At 37.9% G+C, this 22,931-nt stretch overlaps 1 protein-coding gene across 1 annotated transcript in view; it reads right to left on the bottom strand.

The window, feature by feature from the left end:
* Positions 1-1,642: 1,642 nt before the first annotated feature.
* Positions 1,643-22,931, bottom strand: part of MTMR6 (myotubularin related protein 6) — a 42,137-nt gene continuing 20,848 nt past the window's right edge. Inside the window, exons 5-14 of the mRNA XM_063444888.1 lie at positions 21,967-22,095; positions 20,723-20,857; positions 19,613-19,745; positions 16,413-16,522; positions 11,211-11,336; positions 8,348-8,397; positions 7,077-7,277; positions 3,565-3,699; positions 3,356-3,482; positions 1,643-2,050 (exon numbers count right to left, since the gene is read on the bottom strand). Coding sequence (XP_063300958.1) covers positions 1,793-2,050; positions 3,356-3,482; positions 3,565-3,699; positions 7,077-7,277; positions 8,348-8,397; positions 11,211-11,336; positions 16,413-16,522; positions 19,613-19,745; positions 20,723-20,857; positions 21,967-22,095 — 1,404 coding nt within the window. The 3' untranslated portion in view covers positions 1,643-1,792. The remainder of the gene's footprint in view (positions 2,051-3,355; positions 3,483-3,564; positions 3,700-7,076; positions 7,278-8,347; positions 8,398-11,210; positions 11,337-16,412; positions 16,523-19,612; positions 19,746-20,722; positions 20,858-21,966; positions 22,096-22,931) is intronic.

Below are 22,931 nucleotides of genomic sequence, written 5' to 3'. Positions count from 1 at the left end.
AAAAAAAAAAATGAATGGTAGCTAGCGGTTTGTAAAAACAAATGGAAGCCAATCTCCTCTCTAACATTGAGGAGAACAGTGTGCAAACATTCAAGAAAGCATATACGAGTAACTTTCCAGGCCAGATCCCACCACTTCCTACTACAAGAACATTACATATAAGCACGGCAGCTACACTGCAAAGGTCTGGTGTATTTTGGCAGCCACCATGGATTTGGCATCATATAAAAAACAATACGTAGATCAGGTATATTTTTCACATGTTGTTAAACGACATGGTTGCCTTTCCGGAGCCTGCAGTGTACCTTTAATTGCAAACTACAAGCATGTGTACATTTTAAAAGCTTTGCATCCGCTCCAATTCCATGAAAATTGAAAAGAGCTGAAAATGTAATTTATAAACAGATGTAAACAAAGAGGTGCGGCTTAGCTGCTACGTGAATTTACGGAATTCTAATCACGTTATACTGTTTTTAATAATTTGCTAAGCTGGGGTAAAAAAAATATCATTACAGGTTAATAACTATAACTACATCCAGTTTTGTAAGTAAACAGCACAAAGACAAACACAATCGGAATTGACTCCATGCACCAGTAAGTAAGGATAAATTGACTAAATGCACAAACAACCAACATCTGTATACATTCTCTGTTTGTTAAAAAAAAAAAAAAAAAAAAAGGAATCAATTTTCATTTACCATCAGCATCACTAAATAATGTTAAACAAGTTTCAAGTGTATGTAGTGCAAAAACAAATTCCCTTTATCATGAATTAGATCAAGGCTTCTAAACAGAGTCTATTCGGATTTCCAGTAATCTTCCCCAACTAGAACACTGAGTCCTTAAGCAAGCCGGATCTCAAACATCGCCTTGCAGGGGCAAGGATGCTTTAATGTATGGTCTGCTCTGAGAGGGGTCCTGTAGCCAAACAAGACTATGTGTTATTTATTAAACTCTCTAATATCTATAATCTGCTGATAGAAACCATTGCCAAACAGGTTGGATTATCTAAGCTCTACTGAGAAATAAACAAACTACTAAAGATTTTAAATCAGTGCGGCTGAGTAAACCTGAAATCTGTAATTAAAAAAAAGATATGTATTATACTGGCATTAATCAGCTTAGTTATGCCTCCGAACAGTGATATCCTTGTAAATAAAAAAAATCATTAGGAAGTTATACTCGGACCTGTATGTTAATCGGTGGGATTTTTTTTTTTTTTTCAGTTCAGCAATTTTGGCCCAAGTTAAGTCTCACCAATTCAACACAACTCACTGTTTGGATTAGTTTCCAAGTCTACAAATAAACCTCTCCACTGACCATTATTGCTAACATGCAACAAACTTGCCGTATACCATGTATTGTGCATGTGTTAATAATGTTAGTATACATTCAGAGAACTGGACCGGTATCTGATGAAATTCCTCTAGACAAACAGCATTAGTCCTATATGTCTAATCTTTAGTTTGTTAAAACTAACCTTTCTTTAGATTTTACCCTAGCAACAGTACCATCTGATCATCTCACATTTGTTTATAACGAAGATTTACAAGCCCAGTAAACTTACAATATGAGTAAGATACACGGAAGAAGGATATATGTTCTGTAAATAAAAACACATATACCTTCACTTTCAGTGTACAAGAACACACATATAAACTGAGCTCAGGACTATTTTGCCATTTTCCCTGAACGTGCATTTGTTTCACGAGCTGTAATTCCATTAGATGAAAGCTGGATTACTACTAGATGGTTTAACAAACATTGTAGTCTCCTCCAGACAAGGCAATATTTAAGTCACTGTCATTTTAGCAACCCCAAACTCAAGGCTGACAACAGAAGTCTCTGTTTTCGACAGCTCTTCTGCATATTCAGCATAGCGGTTGTCTGCAGTGTTGCTGCCCTCTACAGTCCGAATGGTGTCATTAAGTGGGTGAATAGCTGGCTCCTTCGTGTAACAGGGAGATACTTTCAACTTGGGTGACCCTTCACTATCGGGACAGATTGAATCTATGCTAGCAAACTCTTCTTTCTTCAGATTGCTGATTTTCTGTGAAAGCAATAAATATCATGGTAAGAGTCTTTTATAAAATGTAATACATATAATATTGTAAAGCGCTACGGAATCTGTTGGCGCTACTTAAATGGCAATAATAATAATAATAACAACAACGTAGTATAAGAGGAATAAGGAAGACAAAAAATCCTGGTAAATAGTCCATTAAACCCCAGTGTAGACTTGTCACTTCAACACAACAGGTGACACCCCATTGTGACACAATTCCATAAAAGGAATATCACAGCAAACTGGGCACTTGTGCCTCATACTGAGATGTGTCAAACTCACCGTCTAGATCTCAGAATAAAATTATCTAGTATTATGCACTACACCCATATTTATGCCTACCACTGTATTCTAGTTCGCAAAAACGTTGGAATACCCCAGATCAGTAAATGTTATTACAAATAGCCCGGTTATGTATAGGAGAGATATTCTGGCACAAAGTATCAAATGTGGACAGAACATCAGGGACATTCCATTTGTTTCTATGGTGACAGCTCCACATGGCTTGCTGCAGCATCAAGTGGAGAGACACATTGGGGTACTTGTGTCAAAAGAAATGCATCATAAAATACATAGATGTTGTTTATCATCAGATAAAATAAAGGTGAAGAACACAGCCAAATAGCATAGTGCCTACAGCAGGGACAGTCTCGGTTCTTTAGCTTTCGCTGCCATTTATAGTCTAACAATAGCTTGTCTATATATTTCGTTTATATCCAAGTATTCATGTAATCCATGTAAACCGTGCTTGTTTTAAAGGGTGATGATAACACTAGTTCATCAACAACTAGATTTCTGCAGGCAGTTGATAAATTTTCACTGGGGAGAAGTATAATGGAAAATGCAGTTTTTCAGTGGAGAGAAAGCCATAACTTTCCTCATATTAAATATAAGCTGGTAACACTTTACCGGTCTGAACCTAAACCAGAGGCAGGCTGCTGACTTTCAAAAGTTTAAAAACTAAGATTAATCAGAGACCATGAATTTCACGCTGTCCGTCTTTCTGCTAAAGGAAAAAAAAAAACACCAACAAACAAACACACAAAACCTAAAATTTACATTTTTTGATAAGAATTTGAGTTTTTAAAGTAATACCTGTAATTAACATGTGATCAAACAATTAATGTCAAACAAAGAGGTAAGAATGTTTGCACATCTTTAAACACACTGTTTGTGTAGCTACTCAAATATATTTAGAAAACAAACTAAATATGCCCCTAAGTTAGAACATACAAGCACTCACACTCATATCGAGAAAGAAAAAGTGATATCAACATCATTAATACTCACCAGTTTTAGCTGTTTGAGTTCTTCTTCCAGACCCTTGCTTTCGTCAATCATTTTTAGAAGCAAGCCACATACAGACTGTCGTGGGTGCATTGCCTGGTCAAACTGATGATACATGTTTCTCCAAAGCCTGCTCAAAAAGGAGACAATGAGGATAGGAAAGCATTCCCATCACAACGGCACAAACTATGAAACTGGGAAGAGACACCTACTTGAAATTAAAGTGTATGGTGTTTGGTTCCAAGTACTCAAGCGTCTCCAAGGAGCCCTCATCAAAAATAGGATTGTGATACTTGCTTTCTTCTGCCAGTAGGTACGCCCACAAAGAATGTGTCCTTTCCGTTAATCTATACAAACATATTTGTACAAATGTTTTAATAAAAAATTTTTTACAGAAGCGGTTTGTTTTTTTCTCTTAATTCACAAGGTCTGGGTGAGAGGCTATTTTGATGTTGGCTTGCAGGATCATCCATGCTCACCTGGGATTTAACTCCAGAGATTTGTAGTCAAAGAGTGTGGAATTTCTTTCCCCCCCCCAAAAAAAATTCTAATGTCCATGGCACTAAAGCAGTAGTCTAATCTGATCATCCATCATGGCAATCTACTTGTTCTGAAACATATTTCAGATTGGGGCACCGGACAAGAGCTCTGGACACAGACAGGGTTATTTCTCTTCCTCTGCCTTCCTCTCTCTTAAGCTTTCTACAGGGACGGGGCTATGGCATCTGGTGGTCTGCATGGATTTAAAAGCCTCTGTTAGTCCAGTGTGGGAGAGGGAGGTCTGCATCTTTGGCAGGTGCAGAGTACAGTAATCCCTCCCTTGCAGTTCGGCATTAAATGAGTCAGAGTGCAGGCTGGGAATCCAGGTGGCGGGGCTCTGACCCAATAGCGAGTGATAAACTGCGAGTAAGTGGCAGAGGTGCAGACTCTCCCATCCTGCCACTGCACCAATCCTCCCATGTCCTTTGAAGCAACACTGCTATTTGCCCATGGAAGAGCTAAACATGTGTTTGTCTGGCAACAGGAACTGTATATCCCTGGTGTCAGGTTATAGAAGTCCACATCCCTGAGCGATCACATTTTTTATTTTATTTAGTTTAAAATTTAAGATTTCTTTTTTTTAAATAATATGTAATACAATAACTGCTACAAAAATGCATTTTAGCTTTAAGAAATGATATAGTAATTTTGCAGATGTCTAAAAGATGCTCTGCTATCATTAGGTTATGATTTTAGGAAACTATGCTAGAGAAGCAGCTACACTGCTTACAGGGTCAATCTAAGCACTAGAATGACATATACACATTTCAAAGGTTATGGAGCAGAATCCCCGCCACCCCTTCTACTTGGTTTCTGCACTGAGTGGCTTATAACTTCAGTCATTTGTAAAAAATATCTGCAGCTTTATTTTTTACAAAAATGTAAATGGAGCTGTGAATAAGCAAATAATAGACACGTTATGGCCACTATCTGCTTCCAGAGAAGTTTCAGTCAGAGATTGAAAAACATCAATCTCCTAAACTGCTGCATGCGATTTTTGTTTAAGAAAAGGAAAAAAAAAAAAAAAAAAAAAAAAAGCCCACTAGAATGAGAGACGATGTAGCAGAAAACCTGTTGATGTTCTTGGAGGAATCTCTCTGTAACAGGACCTTTAATGAGTAGCAGCTTTAGGAGCTTCCAACGCAAGTAATTTTTTTGGCATATTATCAACACATTATTTATATGGTGAATAAAAAAAATGGGGGTCATTTCGAGTCTGTCCCTTTAACAACGATCATGAGAAATTATATGTAAATATGATGCAGCTTATATTAGGATACTCTGCAAAATGTTAATAGGCATCGCCAATGAATCTAAAAGCATTAAACAGGTGTATTCCCTGATCGTGCCTTTCATTTGTTAAATCTCTGAAAAACAACTTTTAATGAGGCTGCAAATAGTGTAACACATTTTACACACCGTGTCTGTGACACGATTGCCATATAGTGTACACTACGTTTCAGTGTAGGAAGATTCTCAAGACGGAACACCTCTAAAAATAAAATATTTCTATCCACTTGTGCAACGGATACGTGGTACTCACACTGTGGTCTGTGGAACATGTGACCTTTATAAGATGGTTCTCACATTAGTAAACTGTAGGACAAAATCAGTTTTTTTTATTGAAAATTGAACAGAATATAGAAAATTAGGGTGCTAGCAAAATATCTTCAGTAGAATTTTAGGCTTTGTGTTAAATGTAAATGTTTATTTGGCTCCTTTTTTGCCTTGTATGGGATAATCATTGTAAACAGCACAACATGATTGGACACTGTTCCAGCACCTCTGATTTAAAGGGACACTATAGTCACCAGAACAACTACAGCTTAATTTAATTGTTCTGGTGAGTATAATCATTATATGCAGACATTTTCATGCAAACACTGTCTTTTCAGAGGAAAAGCAGTGTTTACATTGCCCCGAGGGACACCACCTAGTGGCCACTGGAGGGGCTTCCTGGCTCAGTGCTGCACAGTAGGCAGCACTGCCGTTCAGCGTCTCCACGCTCTGCATGCGGGCGCTGAATTTTCCTCATAGAGATGCACTGATTCAATGCATCTCTATGAGGAGGTGCTGATTGGCCAAAACGGCCAATATGCAGTATTTCTGACATTTAATGTCCTGCCTGAAAACGTATACTTTAAAATTACCATGGTTTAAATGTATCTTTACACTTGTCTGTTAATCTGTGCACAAGAAAAATAAAGAATTAAAAAAAAAATAAAAAAAATACTTGATCTCCACCAGTAGAAATCTATTTAAACACTTAATACATTGTTGCGTAAGAGACAGAGGGTATACTAAGAAAGGCAAAATTAAAATAAAGCAAAAACATAATGGAAAAAAAATAAAGTTATTTTAATTTCAGCAATAAGAATAACTCATTTCATTTATCAATTTATTAAAGCAAATTATCAAAATTCTCAACTACATAATTGACACCTAAACCAAACTACAAATGTAAACATAGGTGTAGCTAATGTGGTAAATTGTATCGATAAAGTTTAACTATACAATGCTGTCCAACATCCACACTTTCATCTGCAATAATAAAAGGTAACCAAAATAGAGAAAATAAATGCAAGATCCCGAATGAGAGATGTGAATACTGAGAGGCAAAACGGGGTGTGGATTCCACAGATGAAAACACTGATCTTAAGAGGCAATCTTAAGCCAAATCAATCAAGGAAACAAAGGCCTTCCAAAACACCACAAGTAAGAATTATGTATGGAAATCACAAAATGCCAAGCACAAACCTGCAAGATTCCATGATACCGCTAAAGACAGCATATTCTAATCTCTCTTGCAGTTACTTTTAATTATGTATGGACCCACCCTGTTGATGGCATTATCATTCTATTCTGCCTTTATTCATAGCGGAGATTTAATCCTATGCCATTTTTCACGTTCAACTTGGACGTGGGCCTGTTGTCCCCCTCAAGCTAGCACAATGTTATGCTGATATTTTATACTCAAATAGCTTTAAAACAAGCTCTGATTTCCACGCTAGAGGTACTAAGGGTTGTTTCTGCTTGCCAAAATCGTCTGAAACAATAAAACCACTGGACTGTTAACTCCATATGTATCATAGTAATCAGTATGGTCCAACTTTGCATTTACAACACATTCACATAACCATGTTGCTTGAACACATTCACATTACCACGTTGGTTGGTTTATTACCTTAGCTCTTCTCTTTCCCTCTGGCAGTTGCCTAGAAAGTTGCCAAACTGGCAGGAGTGAACGTGCTCATGAATCTGAAGAAGGAATGTTTCATTGAACTCAAAGGCTCTTGGAAACTGCTCAGTGAGGTGCCAGACACATTCCAGAAACTGGGTGAAAACTGGGGAGACCTCCTTCAAGTCACTGTCAAGCTGCCCACACCTAGAATGGAAATACATACAGTGATTGATTTACACATGAGGTTCCATCTGAACATTCCATGTCTACACTATATATACTGCTCAATGACAACGTGCTGAGTATGAGTTGTAAACTAACCTATCACCAAAGAGAAAACTCTGGCAAGGTTAGTTGCTACTGGCCTCTGTTCTTTTACTGCACAGCTAGCCTTTCTGGCCAATCGCATTATATTCTTACTAAAGCTGTTATACTATAATGCTTTCATGAAAGATCACATGAACCATGAAACTTTACATAAAACATTGCACATCTACGGTAGCTTTAATCGTGTCCTAAGTGGCAAAAGAAAAAACAGCCTACACTAATGATATATTTTCACATAGTGAGCCAGATGTACATTCACAGCATTAAGTATGAAACAACAGCCACTTATGCCTCGTTTCCACTGAGCGGATCGGTTCGGTTCGGTACGGTAAGGTTCGCTATTTTGGGTGTTTCCATTATGAAAGTGGTCCATATAAGCGAACCGTACCGATCCATTCAGGCACCTGCTTCAGCTGTAGGGCCATAGAAAATGGAACGGTTCGGTTAGGGCAGAGCTACTATACAATCCATTGATTGGTGGACAGGAAGAGCATTTTTTCTAAACCCCGCATGGCCCTGAAGGTCTGACTTGCAGTGGAAACACTCACCAGAATGGGCTGGTCCATTCTAAACTTTCCAAACTGTACCGACCCGAACCGATCCGCTCAGTGGAAACGAGGCATTATAGTGTTATATGAAATCAGTAACGTATGGAGAAAATACAGAGGATGACAGGTTTCCATAAATGCATCATCATTGTCTAGCAATGGTACAACACGCAGCAGCCAGAGCCTGCTGAAATGCTTTATGTATCAAGAGTGTGTCTTTTTTTATTTTAGTTGTACAAAGTGCATATTTTAATAGAAATTGGTATGTTCATGAATTTACATTGATACTCCCTCCAGGCTGTCAATCAGACAATCTATCCTGATACTTCCTGGTTGTTTAGCAAAGAGGGAGACAAAACACTGAAAATGCAATATAAATGGTTGGGTTTTTTTTTTTACCTCTCTGAAAACTTGTGACCAAATGCAATCCAGTCCTTCTCGATTAAAGCCTGTGATACAATAAGATGAAATGGCTTTTGTTACATGTCAGTGATGCATATAGTTTGCAAATTACAACACGCTATCATTCTTGCCATTACAATACCCTAAAAAGAAAGAAGGGAAAATTTATATATATATATATATATATATATATGCATTGGTGTGTTGCTTATATTGTGCAGGGGATGAGGTGATGCAGTGATAATACCGCTGCTGTACATGGGTTACTTAACATTATGATTAGGGATCGACTAATATTGATTTTTTTTTTAGAGCCAATACCGATAATCTGTGAATTTTCAGGCCGATAGCTTAACGATATTCTGTAGATTTAGCGTTTTGAGAAAAAAATATTTTGGGGGTAAAAATTGACAAAATATACATGCCTGTCAGATTTCTTTTTTAAGTTTTCAAGAATATTTGTGTGTGTGTGTGTGTGTGTGTGTGTAGTGGATGCAGTAAGAGTATTTGATTAGTACATGCAGTGTGTGTGTGTGTTTGTGTAGTGGATGCAGTGTGTTTGTGTGTAAATATGTGCGGTAGGAACTCTTTCATTCCCCCCTCCCCTGTCCCATAGTGTTCTTTCCTTTCCCCTCCCTCTCCTGTACCATAGTGTTCTTTAATTTCCGCTCCCTCCCCTGTCCCATAGTGTCCTTTCCTCCCCCGCTCCTTCCCTCCCCTCCCCTCTCACAAAGTGTAACTTCCTCCTGTCTTGTCTCCCGCAGTACAGGAGATTCACTCTCCTGTACCTGGCCAGTCCGGCCGGGTACAGGAAATATCCGCAAAACCGATAATCCGTTTGATCCCTAATTATGATCATTAGTAGTGGGGGAGGGGGTTCTTCATCTTAATACAAAGTAATACATAGGAAGACTGAGATTTATTAAATAGGTTTCTGTTCTGTTTTTAATACTATGAACTATGTATATATATTTTCAGAGCTGGTCTGGTAGACCGCTCCACTGTGGGCTGGCTTCTGCCAGTTATTCTTTACCTCGATTCTAAAAAAAAATGACATTTGTACACAATTATGAGAGAAGTTAAGGGGCAGTGCTAGGGTTAAGAAGCAGATACAGACAGTCCCAAACATTGTATAATACCCACTAGTTAGGGCTGGGAAGTGCACATGGAGCGTCTCCAAGCCTGCTGCTGGCAAGGAATAGTTTAATGGGATTGTACAGTGTGTCAGTGAGTGTGTGCTACAAAGACATCCTTTAACCCCTTAAGGACACATGACATGTATGACACGTCATGATTCCCTTTTATTCCAGAAGTTTGGTCCTTAAGGGGTTAAATGTAGACAGTTTTACTCCTCCCAGCAATCTCTGTTTAATGTTCTTATGTCTTGTAAGAATGGGATGTAAATAACTTTGCTTTGTTTGTTAGTGACAAGCAACTATATACAGTCAATGTTTTAGTCTTACTCCAAAAATTCAAGACATTAAGGTTTACGGAATTTGCTGGCGCTATATAAATAATAAAATAAAAATAATAATGAGAATATAACTTTAATTGTACGCGGTTGCAAATGTCCGTTCAAAACAAAAAATTGTTATTTTGTTTATTTTGAAGTCCAAAGAGTGCATTCGTTCATGTAAATTTCAATGAGACAGCCACTGGAGGCTGGATTAACCCTAGTGTTAATTTCTCTGAAACTGCTATGTTTACAGCTGCAGGATTAACACTAGATGGACCTGGCACCCAGACCACTTCGTTGAGCTGAAGTAGTCTGGGTGCCTATAGTGGTCCTTTAAGGAATCACTGTTTCTGTTTATGCAGATGCAATGTATTACATGATTGGTATAAACAAAAATGTAATTCTCAGTCCACCCTGTATATTTTTTTATGAAAATAAGCAAAAACACGGTGTAAGAGAACAATGAGAATGACAGCTTCCCCCTTCTATTAGTTTAAGACTCATGCCACCCAAGGTCCAGAGCAGAAAAAACAGGAAGGTTCCCTGTGTACGAGAGATGTTTAATTATAACTTTATTAGCCATTACTAAATATTAAAGGATCACTATAGGGTCAGGAACACAAACATGTATTCCTGACCCTATATAGTGTTAAAACCACCATTTAGCTCCCCAGGGTCCCTCATGCCTCCATAAATATAGTAAAACTCTTACTGTATTCAAGCCAGAAGCTGTAACTCTGCTTGTTTTTTTTGAGGCAAACTGCATGCAGTCTGCTGACATCATCAGAAGTGGTAGCCTGATCACAGTGCTTCTCCATAGTATTGGCTGAGACTGACAAAGAGGCAGATCAGGGGCAGAGCCAGCATGATTGATTCAAACAAAGCCCTGGCCAATCAGCATCTCCTCATAGAGATGAATTGAATCAACGAATCTCTATGAGGAAAGTTCAGTGTCTGCATGCAGAGGGAGGACATACTGAATGTTTGGATGCATTTTAGGCAGCCATGACCCAGGAAGGATCTCTAACAGCCATCTGAGGAGTGACCAGTGAAGTTATCACTAGGCTTTAATGTAAACACTGCTTTTTCTCTGAAAAGACAGTGTTTACAGCAAAAAGCGTGAAGGCAATGATTCTACTCACCAGAACAAATCCAATAAGCTGTAGTTGTTCTGGTGACTATAGTGTCCCTTTAATGATTTAAGTAATAAGTCACAATTGTCATAGATCTCAAATGTTTCAGATAAATCCCCCACAAAATTGTATGCATTGCTTTCCTTAATTAAAAATATTCACCACTTAATGTCCCTCATTAGCTCGGGGGGATTTGAATTAATGTTACCATAATTTATTGTGAGAAACCTTAAGTCTTCCCGACTAAAAAAAAGATACCAAAAAAGCTCACCATGAATCCTTTAATTGTCCTGTAATGTGAGTCCAGCATCATGGATGCCAGCGAACATACTTGAGAAGTACGATCCCAGCCATCGGAGCAATGTACTAACACGCTGGCCTTTTCGTCATGTACAGCCTGCAAGCAGAGACACAGGAAACAGGTTTGGATACATTTTGTAAACGAGGAGATTTGATTACGGTATTTATATTCCAGTGAATATGTATGGACGAATAAAGACCAAGTAAGAGTAAGAGGAGTTCCCCCCCCCCCCCCCCAAAAAAAAACCCCACCTTAGAACAGACACATGTACTTGTTTATTATTGCAATTTGCACAATATTTAATGAAAAAAGAAAAATGACAACATGTGAACTTATGAGACAATCAACCACAAATGATTTTGGCAAAATCAGAACGACAATCATAAAAGGAAACATTTTGTGTTTTGATTTATTTTTTTTTGCAATTCACTGAATCGTTTTAAAACTCCCTAATAGAAGAAAAAGAGCCCATAAGGGAATTCAGCGAGGTCCCTCGCTATGCACGTTTGACATCTCTAGCTAAAACAAATTTAACTACTTCAACTCTGCAGCCGAGTAGCAAAGCTCAGCTGTTGGCTACGGCAGTGAAATACGTTTTAGACATATAGCTGCAAGCCGAAAATGTGTCCCAGCGGAGAAGCAATACACAGCAGGAATCCCAGAGATTCTCATTAACCACGGCCGAATAATAATAATAATAAAAAAATAGAGTGTCTTCCTCCACTCTGTGTGTAAGGGAAGATGGTTATTACTTTAAAATGTGATCTAGCGAGACAGACGTACACTTATTCATCCAGATTTGTATTTCATTGAGCATTCAAATATAAGAACGTCACCTTCACGGACTATATTACATAAGAAATGAATGATTGCGTTTGTGATTTGATTCTAATAAATTAGGATTAATAAATCCAAATCGATCATTTGCGATTTGTAGTTCCCCATGTTGTTCCCATTTATCGGTACTAGCTGTATTTCTGATTTAAACAAATGCAGAATAATGAACGAGGTTACTAACAGGCCATAGTTTTTTCAGCCGTTTCTAGGAAATAGTTAACAAGTTGTATCAAACAGAATGAGAAGGATGTTTTGAGTTTTCCTCTAATTCGCATTCAAAGCATGGATGAACACAGTTCCATCTTGACGCCGGTAAGCTGCTATCACATGATTTAGCTCCACAGTAAACCTGACTGACATACTAAATGATTCTGCGAAATCTCCAGATATTACAGCTGGCAGGCAGTGCATGCAGTCTAATACAGAGCAACAGCTAACAAGATCAACATGGGATGCAATGAACGATCCCCCCAGAGATGTCAATATATCATCTAAGAATTAGGTTAAGCCTCAAGAATAAATTTGTATATTAGTAACCAGACGTTTACATGGGACTTACTACAAATTCGAGGGGGATGAGTCACTACATCCAGTCCATTGTTTGTTTTGTTTACGTAACTTTGCTATTTTAGTCTAAATTTACTGTCAGCTGCTAATCATTAATGAATAGTAAAAAAACTCTATTGCACTCGTTTTCTGCCCAATTACCAATTTCTAGGTAAAAGGTAATTTATGAATAAATGCTTGTGTGATTTAAATGGTCAGTGAGAGAAGAATAAATATTAAAATATATATATCTTGAGAGTAAAAAACATTCAGTTGAAGGTGCAATATTTTAATCTTTCCTGGTTAACAGCTACCTACAAATACAATTACTGTGAGCTGTGGCCGGAATTCAGTGCTAATCAATACCATGCTTTGTCGAAATGGGTCACGTATGAATGCATCCTGATACAATGTTCAGCAAAGTGAGACAAAATTATCGGAGATAACACACAAACAGTTTTAGGGTTACAGTCATGGGAAAAAGAAAAAGTACACCCTCTCTGAATTCTATGGTTTTACATCTCGGGACACAATGACAATCTGTTCCTTAGCAGGTCTTAAAATTAGGTAAACACAACCTCAGATGAACAACAACACATGACATATTACACTGTGTCATGATTTATTTAACAAAAATAGAGCAAAAATGGACAAGTCAGTTTTGAAGTGCCAACATATTTCACAGCTCTTTGCACTGGAGATCTAAAAACAATGCATTCATTACAAACTAGTTAAGGTGAAGACAAATTTGAATAGAAGGCCAAACTTAAAATAAGCTTATAATCAAAGAACAGTTGGGTAAAATAAAAGTGGTTAAAAGCAACATGTCCAGAAGGGATGAAAGATTGCCAGGTATAACGCAAGCATCTATTACACATGAAAAAAAACCAACCAATACATAATATAGGATGTGTGTGGGAAGGCTGAGAAAGTGAAAATACATAATAATTTGGGGAAATGCAGAGGCAGACTGTCCTAGAGAGAAGAATTACCCAGTAAGTAGATAATCTTCCAAGAGATTACTTTTATTTAGGGTTAGATCCCCATCTCTCATTTGGCATTAATATGGACGAACTATAATCCACACATTATCTCTGGGACAGGCACACCACACAGAAACAAATCTGGTTTAGTTTCCCAATAATAAAATGGCTTTTTACAACAAATAATGTGTTACAGGAATTAGGAATATGCATTTCTACTAGAAAATAATTTCTGTAAGATCAGCAGTCTGTACATCATAATGCGTTGATTAATTCTGCAATGTAGCTACAATACCAACCATTGCCATATTATAATTGGTGGATTCAAGGTGCTATTCACCTTTATGCATTCTTCCTAACTAACTCTCTCGTTCATTCCAGCTGTCACAACCATTTTCAACCTGCAAAAGACAGCACTTTTTTCACACATTACAAATAGCATAAGTCAAACAGCCTTCTCCTGCAAATCTCGTTGATAGTAGCTTAACCGTGGCACTTTGACACTTTAACCCCTTAAGACCGCAGGATGTACTATGCCGTCCTTATTTTGGTGGCTCTAAAAGCCGCAGGACGGCATAGTACGTCCTGCGATCTTATGTACTTACCCGGTCGCCGGCGATCCCACGCCGGCGATCGCGGTATGGGGGACTTACCTGGGAGCCCAGGGAGTCCCCCTGCGTCCTCTTCAGCCGCCCAGGGCCATGTGATCGCGAGGTCCTTGCGAGGACCCCGCGATCACATGGACGGCATAGCCGTCCAAGGCATTGCCAGCAGGGGGAGTGCCTGTAATGACAGGTACTCCCCCTGCTGTCTGAAAAAAAAATAAAAAATTTTAAAACAGTGTAAAAATAAATTATATATACTTAGATCATATATATATTTATTATATATATGATCTAAGTATATATATACACACATATACACACATACACATAAATATGCATAAACTGTCTACGTGTATTTTAGTATTAATATATACATAATTATATATATATATTAATATCAAAATACACGTACAATGATATTGATTAAATATATATATAATTTTAATTATATATATATTTATATATAATAAAAAATAAATAAATATATAAATACGTTAAAAAAATAAATAAAAAAATAATTTAAAAATAATTTTAAAAAAATAGATAAAAAATATATAAACATGCGTAATTTCGTTCTAACTGTATTTTAAAATTAATATATATATATTGATATAAAAATACATGTAGAACGAAATAATATATATATCTATATACATAAGTATATACGTATATATCACTATGTATATACCTATATATAAATAAAAATAATTAAAAAAATTTATATACATATATATGCACACATATATATATATACACACATATATATATAATAATTCTACGCATATATTTATGTAATAATTTTACATAATTAGGTCATTTTATTAATTACAATTTGCAGGACCTGCCTGCCAACCCAGGCCAAAAGTTCAGGGAATTACATTGTCTAGCACTATATTTAACTCTGTAACTTTCCAAGACACCATGAAACCTGTACATGGGGGGTACTGTTTTACTCGGAAGACTTCGCTGAACACAAATATTAGTGTTTCAAAACAGTAAAATATATTACAACGACGATATCGTCAGTGACAGTGACATTTTTTGCATTTTTCACACACAAATGGCACTTACACTGACGATATAATTGTTGTGATACGTTTTACTGTTTTGAAACACTAATATTTGTGTTCAGCGAAGTCTCCTGAGTATAACAGTACCCCTCATGTACAGGTTTTATGGTGTTTTCAAAAGTTACAGAGTCAAATATAAGGTTTGCGTTTCAGTTTTTTCACATTAAAATTCGCCAGGTTGCCTTTGAGACCGTATGGTAGCCCAGGAATGAAAATTATCCCCATGATGGCATACCATTTGCAATAGTAGACAACCCAGGGTATTGCAAATAGGGTATGTTCAGTTTTTTTAGTAGCCACTTAGTCACAAACACTGGCCAAAATTTGCGTTCAAATTAGTTTTTTGCATTTTCAAATATTAACACTAACTTTGGCCAGTGTTTGTGACCAAGTGGCTACTAAAAAAGACTGGACATACTCAATTTGCAATACCTTAGGTTGTCTACTTTTGCAAATGGTATGCCATCATGGGGGTTATTCTTATTTCTGGGCTACCATATGGTCTCAAAGGCAACGTAACCAATCTGGCGAATTTCAATGTAAAAAAACTGAAATATGTAACACGCTATATTTGACCCTGTAACTTCCCAAAACACCATAAAACCTGTACATAGGGGGTACTGTTTTACACGCGAGACATCGCTGAATACAAATATGTGTATTGTATTGCAGTAAAAGCAAACAGTATTATGACATCACAGTTAGAATGTCACGTAGAACTAAAAAAAATTAAAAAATTCTTATTTTCTCCCATTTTTTAAATATTTTTTTCATATTAAATTATGTTCCATACCTAAATATTTGATGTTAAACGAAAGCCCCGTTTCCCCTGAATAAAATGATATATAATAATGGGGGGTGCATTTAATATGAAAGAGGTGAATTATGGTTGGACAGACATATAGCGCAAATGCCAGGTTTTGTTTACGTTTTTTTGGATCACAACTTGTACATTTGGCTGCGGTCTTAAGGGGTTAATAAAAGCCTGAAGGGACAGGAACATCACACCAAAAACATTTCAGCAAGCTAAAGTGCTTTTGGTGCCTGGAATGTCCTTTTACTTAAATTGCTGGAAAGGGGACACACAGCAAACTGGGTACATGTATTTATGAAAAACATGTCGCTTATTACCTTAGCTAAGCAGACAGAGGCATCCAGTACAGCTTTGATGTGGCGCAGCCATCCAGAATTTTCGAGACCACTGTAATAGTCGTTAACCGACAAGCCTTTTGTCCCACAGACTGCAATTAAAAGACGTAAAAAATGTAGGTTTATTTAGTCCATTGATGCATCGTGTAGAGGCATCATTATATTTTATGTTACAACATACAAGATCCAGCGCCCTCGCTCATTCATTAAACAGCACTTCCAAGTCTCACAGAATGGAATAGTTTATTTAAAAACATCTTATCTATGCAAAAAATAACAGGGGTTTAAGTTACAGTATATGATCATATCTTGCCTGCCACAGCGTTAATGTACCCCATTCTTGGCTGGCCCTACTCTAGAAACCTAATGTCTGCTCTTATGAGATTTTGTCTAAATAGGCAAATGAATATGTGCCAAAGCAAAAAGGCCCTAGCACCTAGACGTCAGGTGGACACCACTAGAATGCATCTTGGGTTTAAACTCGTTAATAGAAATCAATAGATACAATAGGAATACTATTCACTACAAAAAGTCCACTGCAGATTGGAAGAATATAGCTGGATGTAACAACAAATCCAAGGAACACAAATGCCTGCCTCAATTCCCCAAACTCTTGCTAATAACCTTCCTTTTTTAACCTAGAGACTCCTCAAGATCTTAAGTTGGACTATAGTGGCTAAACTCTTTAGATACTATATCTTTAAAGGGACACTATAGTGACCAGAAGAACTACAGCTTAATGTAGTTGCTCTGGTGAGTACAGTCAATCCCTGCAGGCTTTTTGCTGTAAACAAGGTCTTTCCAGAGAAAAGGCAGTGTTTACATTAAAGGCTAGGGACACCTCCAGCGGCCACTCCTCAGACGGCCACTCGAGGTCCTTCCTGGGGCTGTGCTGCACACTGTGCAGCACTGATATTCAGTGTCTTTAATGCAGATCTACGAGGAAATTCTGATTGGCCAGGATGGCATTCGGCTCCAACCACAGCCTGCCTCCCTGGCTGAGATCAGCAGAATTGACCATCTCAGCCAATCCAATGCTTTGTGATTGGCTGAGATCATCATGTCTGATGTCTGCCCATGTAGCAGATCAGGGGCTGAGACAGCACCAGGACACTTGAATAAAGTTAAGATTTTACTATATTTAGGGGACAGGGACTAACCAGACCCTCACATGCCTTCAAAGAAGTCACAGAAATATATATCTGTGATTTTTATCATCAAATTCAGTGTAACGGCCTGCGGGAACTCCGGCAGATTACCCCATTACTCCTTGGCTTCCTAGGCTATTTCGGACCATCCTGTATTACGAAGTATTCGTTGCTATAAGGAGCATGCAGACACTGAACTTTCCTCATAGAGCTTCGTTGATTCAATTCATCTCTATGAGGAGATGCTGATTGGCCAGGGCTGTGTTTGAATCATGCTGGCTCTGCCCCTGATCTGCTTCCTTGTCAGTCTCAGCCAATCCTATGGGGAAGCACTGTGATTGGATCAGGCTATCACATATCAGCAGACTGCTTGTTTTTCCTGAGTCTAACAGCATGCAGATTTACAGCTTCTGGCTTGAATACAGTAAAAAAAAAATTATATAGTAATGGAGGCATGAGGGGCCCAGGGGGGCTAGATGGTCGTGTTAACACTATAGGGTCAGAAATACATGTAGTTGCACTGGTGACTATAGTGTTCCTCTAACCACCAACATGTTCATTGCTGTACACAACCATATAATGAATAAAAGGGAAACAAATGTGTATATTACATACACACAAATATACAAAATATTTTTGATCACAGTACACTCCAGGTACACTGATCAGTTTTGCAGTTAGGATTGCATGGGAACACAAAACATAATGTTTACTATTGTAATGCAATCACTCTATGTTCATACACCTCTAAATGAACAGTACTATATACAGATTGGGATGGACTATGCTGGATATACAGGAAGCAGTGCTGTACACAGCTCTGGGTATTCCATAAGCACGCCTTAGTACACAGCACTGTGTATACTCCCCCCTACACCCCCATGGTGCCCTTGCTAGTTACCTTGGCTTTTTTTGTTTCCTGCTAGTTCTCCGGCCCTTGGGGGTCTCCGGTGGCCCCTATCCACCCCCGCCATGATGCCCGGCCATAATATTTGACCCTGAGGATGGCCAGTTCTCGGTCCCCGGGGAAGCCCTCTCTTTCTTTCGTGGGATCCTCTCCAGAGCAGCCCCGGTGTCTGGTGAGGCCATGATCCCGGAGGAAGATGTCGAGGAGGAGGGTAGGGGCTCCCGTACCCCGGTCGCAGCCACCACCGGCACAGTTCTCTATTTTCTTAACGGTCAGCATGTAGGGATGCTGGAGCGGGGCACGGCCAGGGGAAGCGGTGTGAATCCTCTGTGTGTGACAGGCAAGCTATCTATTTTTGGCCGAAATGGGATTGGCCCATTTTTGGCAGCCAAAATTTCAGTGCATCCCTAATACCCACAGAGGGTAATTTGCATACAATAGGGTAATTAACAGTACATACAGTTCTCCATCAAGTCCTCTTTCCATAACTCCATGATTTTCTTGCTGCAAATAACCCTCAGCCCCACCAAAAAACACAACAAATAATCGGCTCCATCTCCAACATGAAACAACAAATGACCGTTGTAAAATTCCCACCCAAGCAAGAGGAACTCCTACCCTTCAACCCTGGGTCCATGACACTCAGTATGTTACACTATATACAATGGACTGAACAAACTAGTGAAAAGATGGAATCTTGTGACCTCTAGTGGCATTTGGGCGATAGAACACATGCACACTCAAGTCTTGCTGTCTCTCTTTCTATTACCATTAAGTAAATATAAATTATAGGAATAACAGATTTAATGGCACCAGACCTAAAAGATGTTTGCGATAAAAGGCCCTTGAGGTGAAAAAAAAACCTGACGCAAAAAATGTTTAGGCACATTATAGTACAGCTCTCTAAAAAAAAAAAACACTGGGTAATGTTTATAATATGTTGGCTGCACCTATAAATCAGCTAATAAATAAATCATAAACAGTTTTTTTGTTATTGTTTTTGATCATTTGATTTGGGACATCTTGATAAATTAACTTCATAATTTGTAATGAATCAACATTTTGGCTAGTGGGATAAATTAAATTACAGTAAATTGATTCAATATCTGAGAAACCAAAAGCATTACCTTCTAAGAGTTTTTGCAGACTGGATCTCATAACATGAATATTTTCGATTCCAACAAATTGAAATTTAATATTCGAGTAGTTGTCGATGTTTTCATATCCCTTCCCAGCTGCTCTGTTAGCCAAAGCATTGAGCTGCAAAAATAATTTGAGATTAAATGCATTAGAATCTGAAGATGCTTTAAATGTATTTTTACATTTGTCTACACAAAATCGCAAGCGGATACACCTGGTCCTGTAATACGTTATCTAGAAAAAAAGTCGCAGTCTACTTCAGTGGTCATGTTAAAGGAAACTCTAGTGTTAAGAATACAAAGCTGTATTCCTAACCTTATATTGTCCCTCTGCCCTCGAGTTCCCCCCGCCATGTAAAGGGTTAAAGAAACTTTATACACTTAGCTGATTCCAGCATCGACGTCTCCTTCTCCTCTGACATCATCTGATGGGAGAACTTAAAGCGCATGCGCGGTAAGCGCAGTAGGCCTTTCCCATAGGAACGCATCGATTCAATGCTTTCCTATGGAATTTGTAAACCTGCTGGATGACATCATGCAAAACTATATAGAGTTCTAAAAAAATGGCGAAAGGACCAACAAATGTGTGCAGTTAAGGCAATGACAATTTACAGTAAAAAAAAAAAAAAGACTAATAATTCAGTGCCACAAAGCAATGAAATGAGCACCTGCCCTTCTCAAAAACAGAGAAGCAGGCACATAAGAATCAGCTAACTGGGCGTTATGGAAGAACACACACGAGCAGCGCTCTTGCTTCCCCTAAATCTTCTTCCATTGGTTTGAATCTGAGGGGCTTTTTGACACAGGCTGATGATTAAAGAGAAGACTGCGTGCATCTACAGAAAGATCTTACAGCATTCTACTTTCTATAGAAGTCTGCTTCAAAACATTCTCCACTAACTACTAACAGACTAGAAATATTTGGAGTATCTGCTATAAACGTGTTAATTAGTAGCTCTGGCATTTACTGAAGTAACTGTGCACAAGCCATGATTATGACAAACTATATTTGTCCAGTTGATGTGCCCTGGGAGCTTAGTCTAATTTATGATATACATTAGCATTATAAAATAAAACAACAGTGAATTGGTTACCTACCTTTGGTCTTGTGTCCATGACGTACATACTCCTGCATGTGGGATTGGCTTTGCTGATAGCTTGTAACATGTGCTCATCCTCCAGACACCTTGCACTAAAGCCAGACAAAGGCTGGCTACACCTACAAATTGCTGCCTAATTAGACCAAAAAAAAATTGGACCTCGAGTTTTTTTTGGTAATTCAGTTGGCTAAAAAACATTTAGAATTAAAAAAAACAACAGACAATAGTTTAATGTCAAAGTTGTGGTTTTATGTGTACTGTATTGTGCAACAGTATAACTCAAAGAGCATTTTAGTGAGAAACCCAGCGTCCTAATGTCTTGTCCCATGTTCACTAAAATTCCTTACAAATTAATCCTAAATTTTGTAAATTGATGGTTAACTGTTTAGTGCCTGTTTTGCGGTTGAAACATTGATATTATTGTTACAGGGCTTATTCACTAAATAGCCAACATGTAAATATCATTCTACTTTATTTTAAGTGCACATGTATTATCACAACACCAACTCTTCATCTTCATGATTGACCAGATGTCCCTGACTACATGCCTTCACACACACACGAGAATGCAAGCCCAATCAGTTTTTTTAGTTTTTGTAGTACAGCATCTCATGGCTTTTGTGTGCAACCCATAAACTGCTGCTGCATAATGTGCTGAAATCTCAAATTACTGGTCCCTGCAAAAACCATAAACCTTGTGGATATGCAGAAAAGTATACTCATTAGGTCACTACCTTTTTAAATGTTTGTTTAAACATCCTTACTAATGCGCTATATACCCACAATGTTGTAGCAAACTGAGAGTCAATAAAAAGAAATTGAAGTGTCCCTTTAACCCCTTAAGGACCAAACTTCTGGAATAAAAGGGAATCATGACATGTCACACAGGGGTTAAAGTTGTTTTAGTAAGTTTCGCTTAATTTATTTTAGCTTCCAAAATGTACAACCTACCATCAGCAATTTAAGAACAAATGCCTGCAAATCAAGCTGCAACACTCTATACTAAATGTAATAACATTTGTTTGAACCTTTTAAACAAACATGGTTCACAGACAATTCAGAGAATGGTTGTACTGGTTTTCAAAGTTTACACAGACTTCCAAAAGTAAATATATACTAAAATTGGCATAACAAGATCAGTAATTTTCTCTTTAAACATCAATTCAACACTACTCCACCATACAATATAGTTCAATATTCCAAATAATACATTCCTGGATCATGTGTTCATTTAATACATACCTGATTCTTCTGGTGATAATATGATAGCACTGGGAACCTTCCCTTGCTTCTAAACTTTGAACTTCCCACAATAATAGGTTTGCTTGTCATTACAGGGACATAAAGGTCCTTTGGATATGTGTCACACACCTATAAAGAATTTAATACAATGTCAAACAACTTTGCGACACACCCTTCACTGGAGGGACAAACAAGCTCCTAATATGATCTAACACATGACTAAGTCACAACATTTAAAATGGCTCACTAACTATAAAAATGAAATTTGAAAAAAGGTAATTTATGTGTTTTTATGCGGAGCATGAAAATGCCAAATGTCGGTCATGCAAAGATTGCAGGGCAGCACCAGGAAGGCCTCTAGTGGCCGAGTGACAGCTACTAGCGGTGTCCATAGCTAGAAATGTAAACTGAAAAGACATTGTTTGCATTGCTTAGACTGTAGGGGCAGTCTCTTTGCACCAGAACCACGACATGGAAGGGCTGCTTCAAGAACCATGACCACTTCAGTGATCTGAAATGGTCATGGTGTCTGGAATCTGTATGTGCAGTGTATAAATTGTGATATTTTATAATCTATGAATAGCACTGCCATTGACCTGCCAGTGGAGTAAAAAATTTAAGTTTGAGTCAGCAGCACTCCAATGCAATAATAATACTATAATAATAATAATAATAATAATATGGGTTTTCCACAATATGTGGCAAACTGAGAAAACAGAGAGGAAAACTACAAGAGATATTGATATATTAAAAAGGGACAGTACTGCAGTTTCCCTTAAAGAAACACTGAGCACCATAACCACTGCAGTTAACTGTTGTGGTTATGGTGCTCCCACACTGTAAGTAGTCAAACCCTTTCTGAATGGTCTTACTTCTTACCTGGGGTCTGCAAGGTGCTGCTCCCTGCCTCCACTACTAACATCAGAGAGCCAAAAGTTCCTAAGCAGAAAGTTTCATTGGCTCTT

This window comes from Pelobates fuscus, chromosome 1, assembly GCF_036172605.1.
Source record: "Pelobates fuscus isolate aPelFus1 chromosome 1, aPelFus1.pri, whole genome shotgun sequence".
In the NCBI taxonomy this organism is placed as follows: domain Eukaryota; kingdom Metazoa; phylum Chordata; class Amphibia; order Anura; family Pelobatidae; genus Pelobates; species Pelobates fuscus.
The sequence above is the reverse complement of the archived record's forward strand: the minus strand, read 5'-3'. Positions and strand labels throughout refer to the sequence as shown.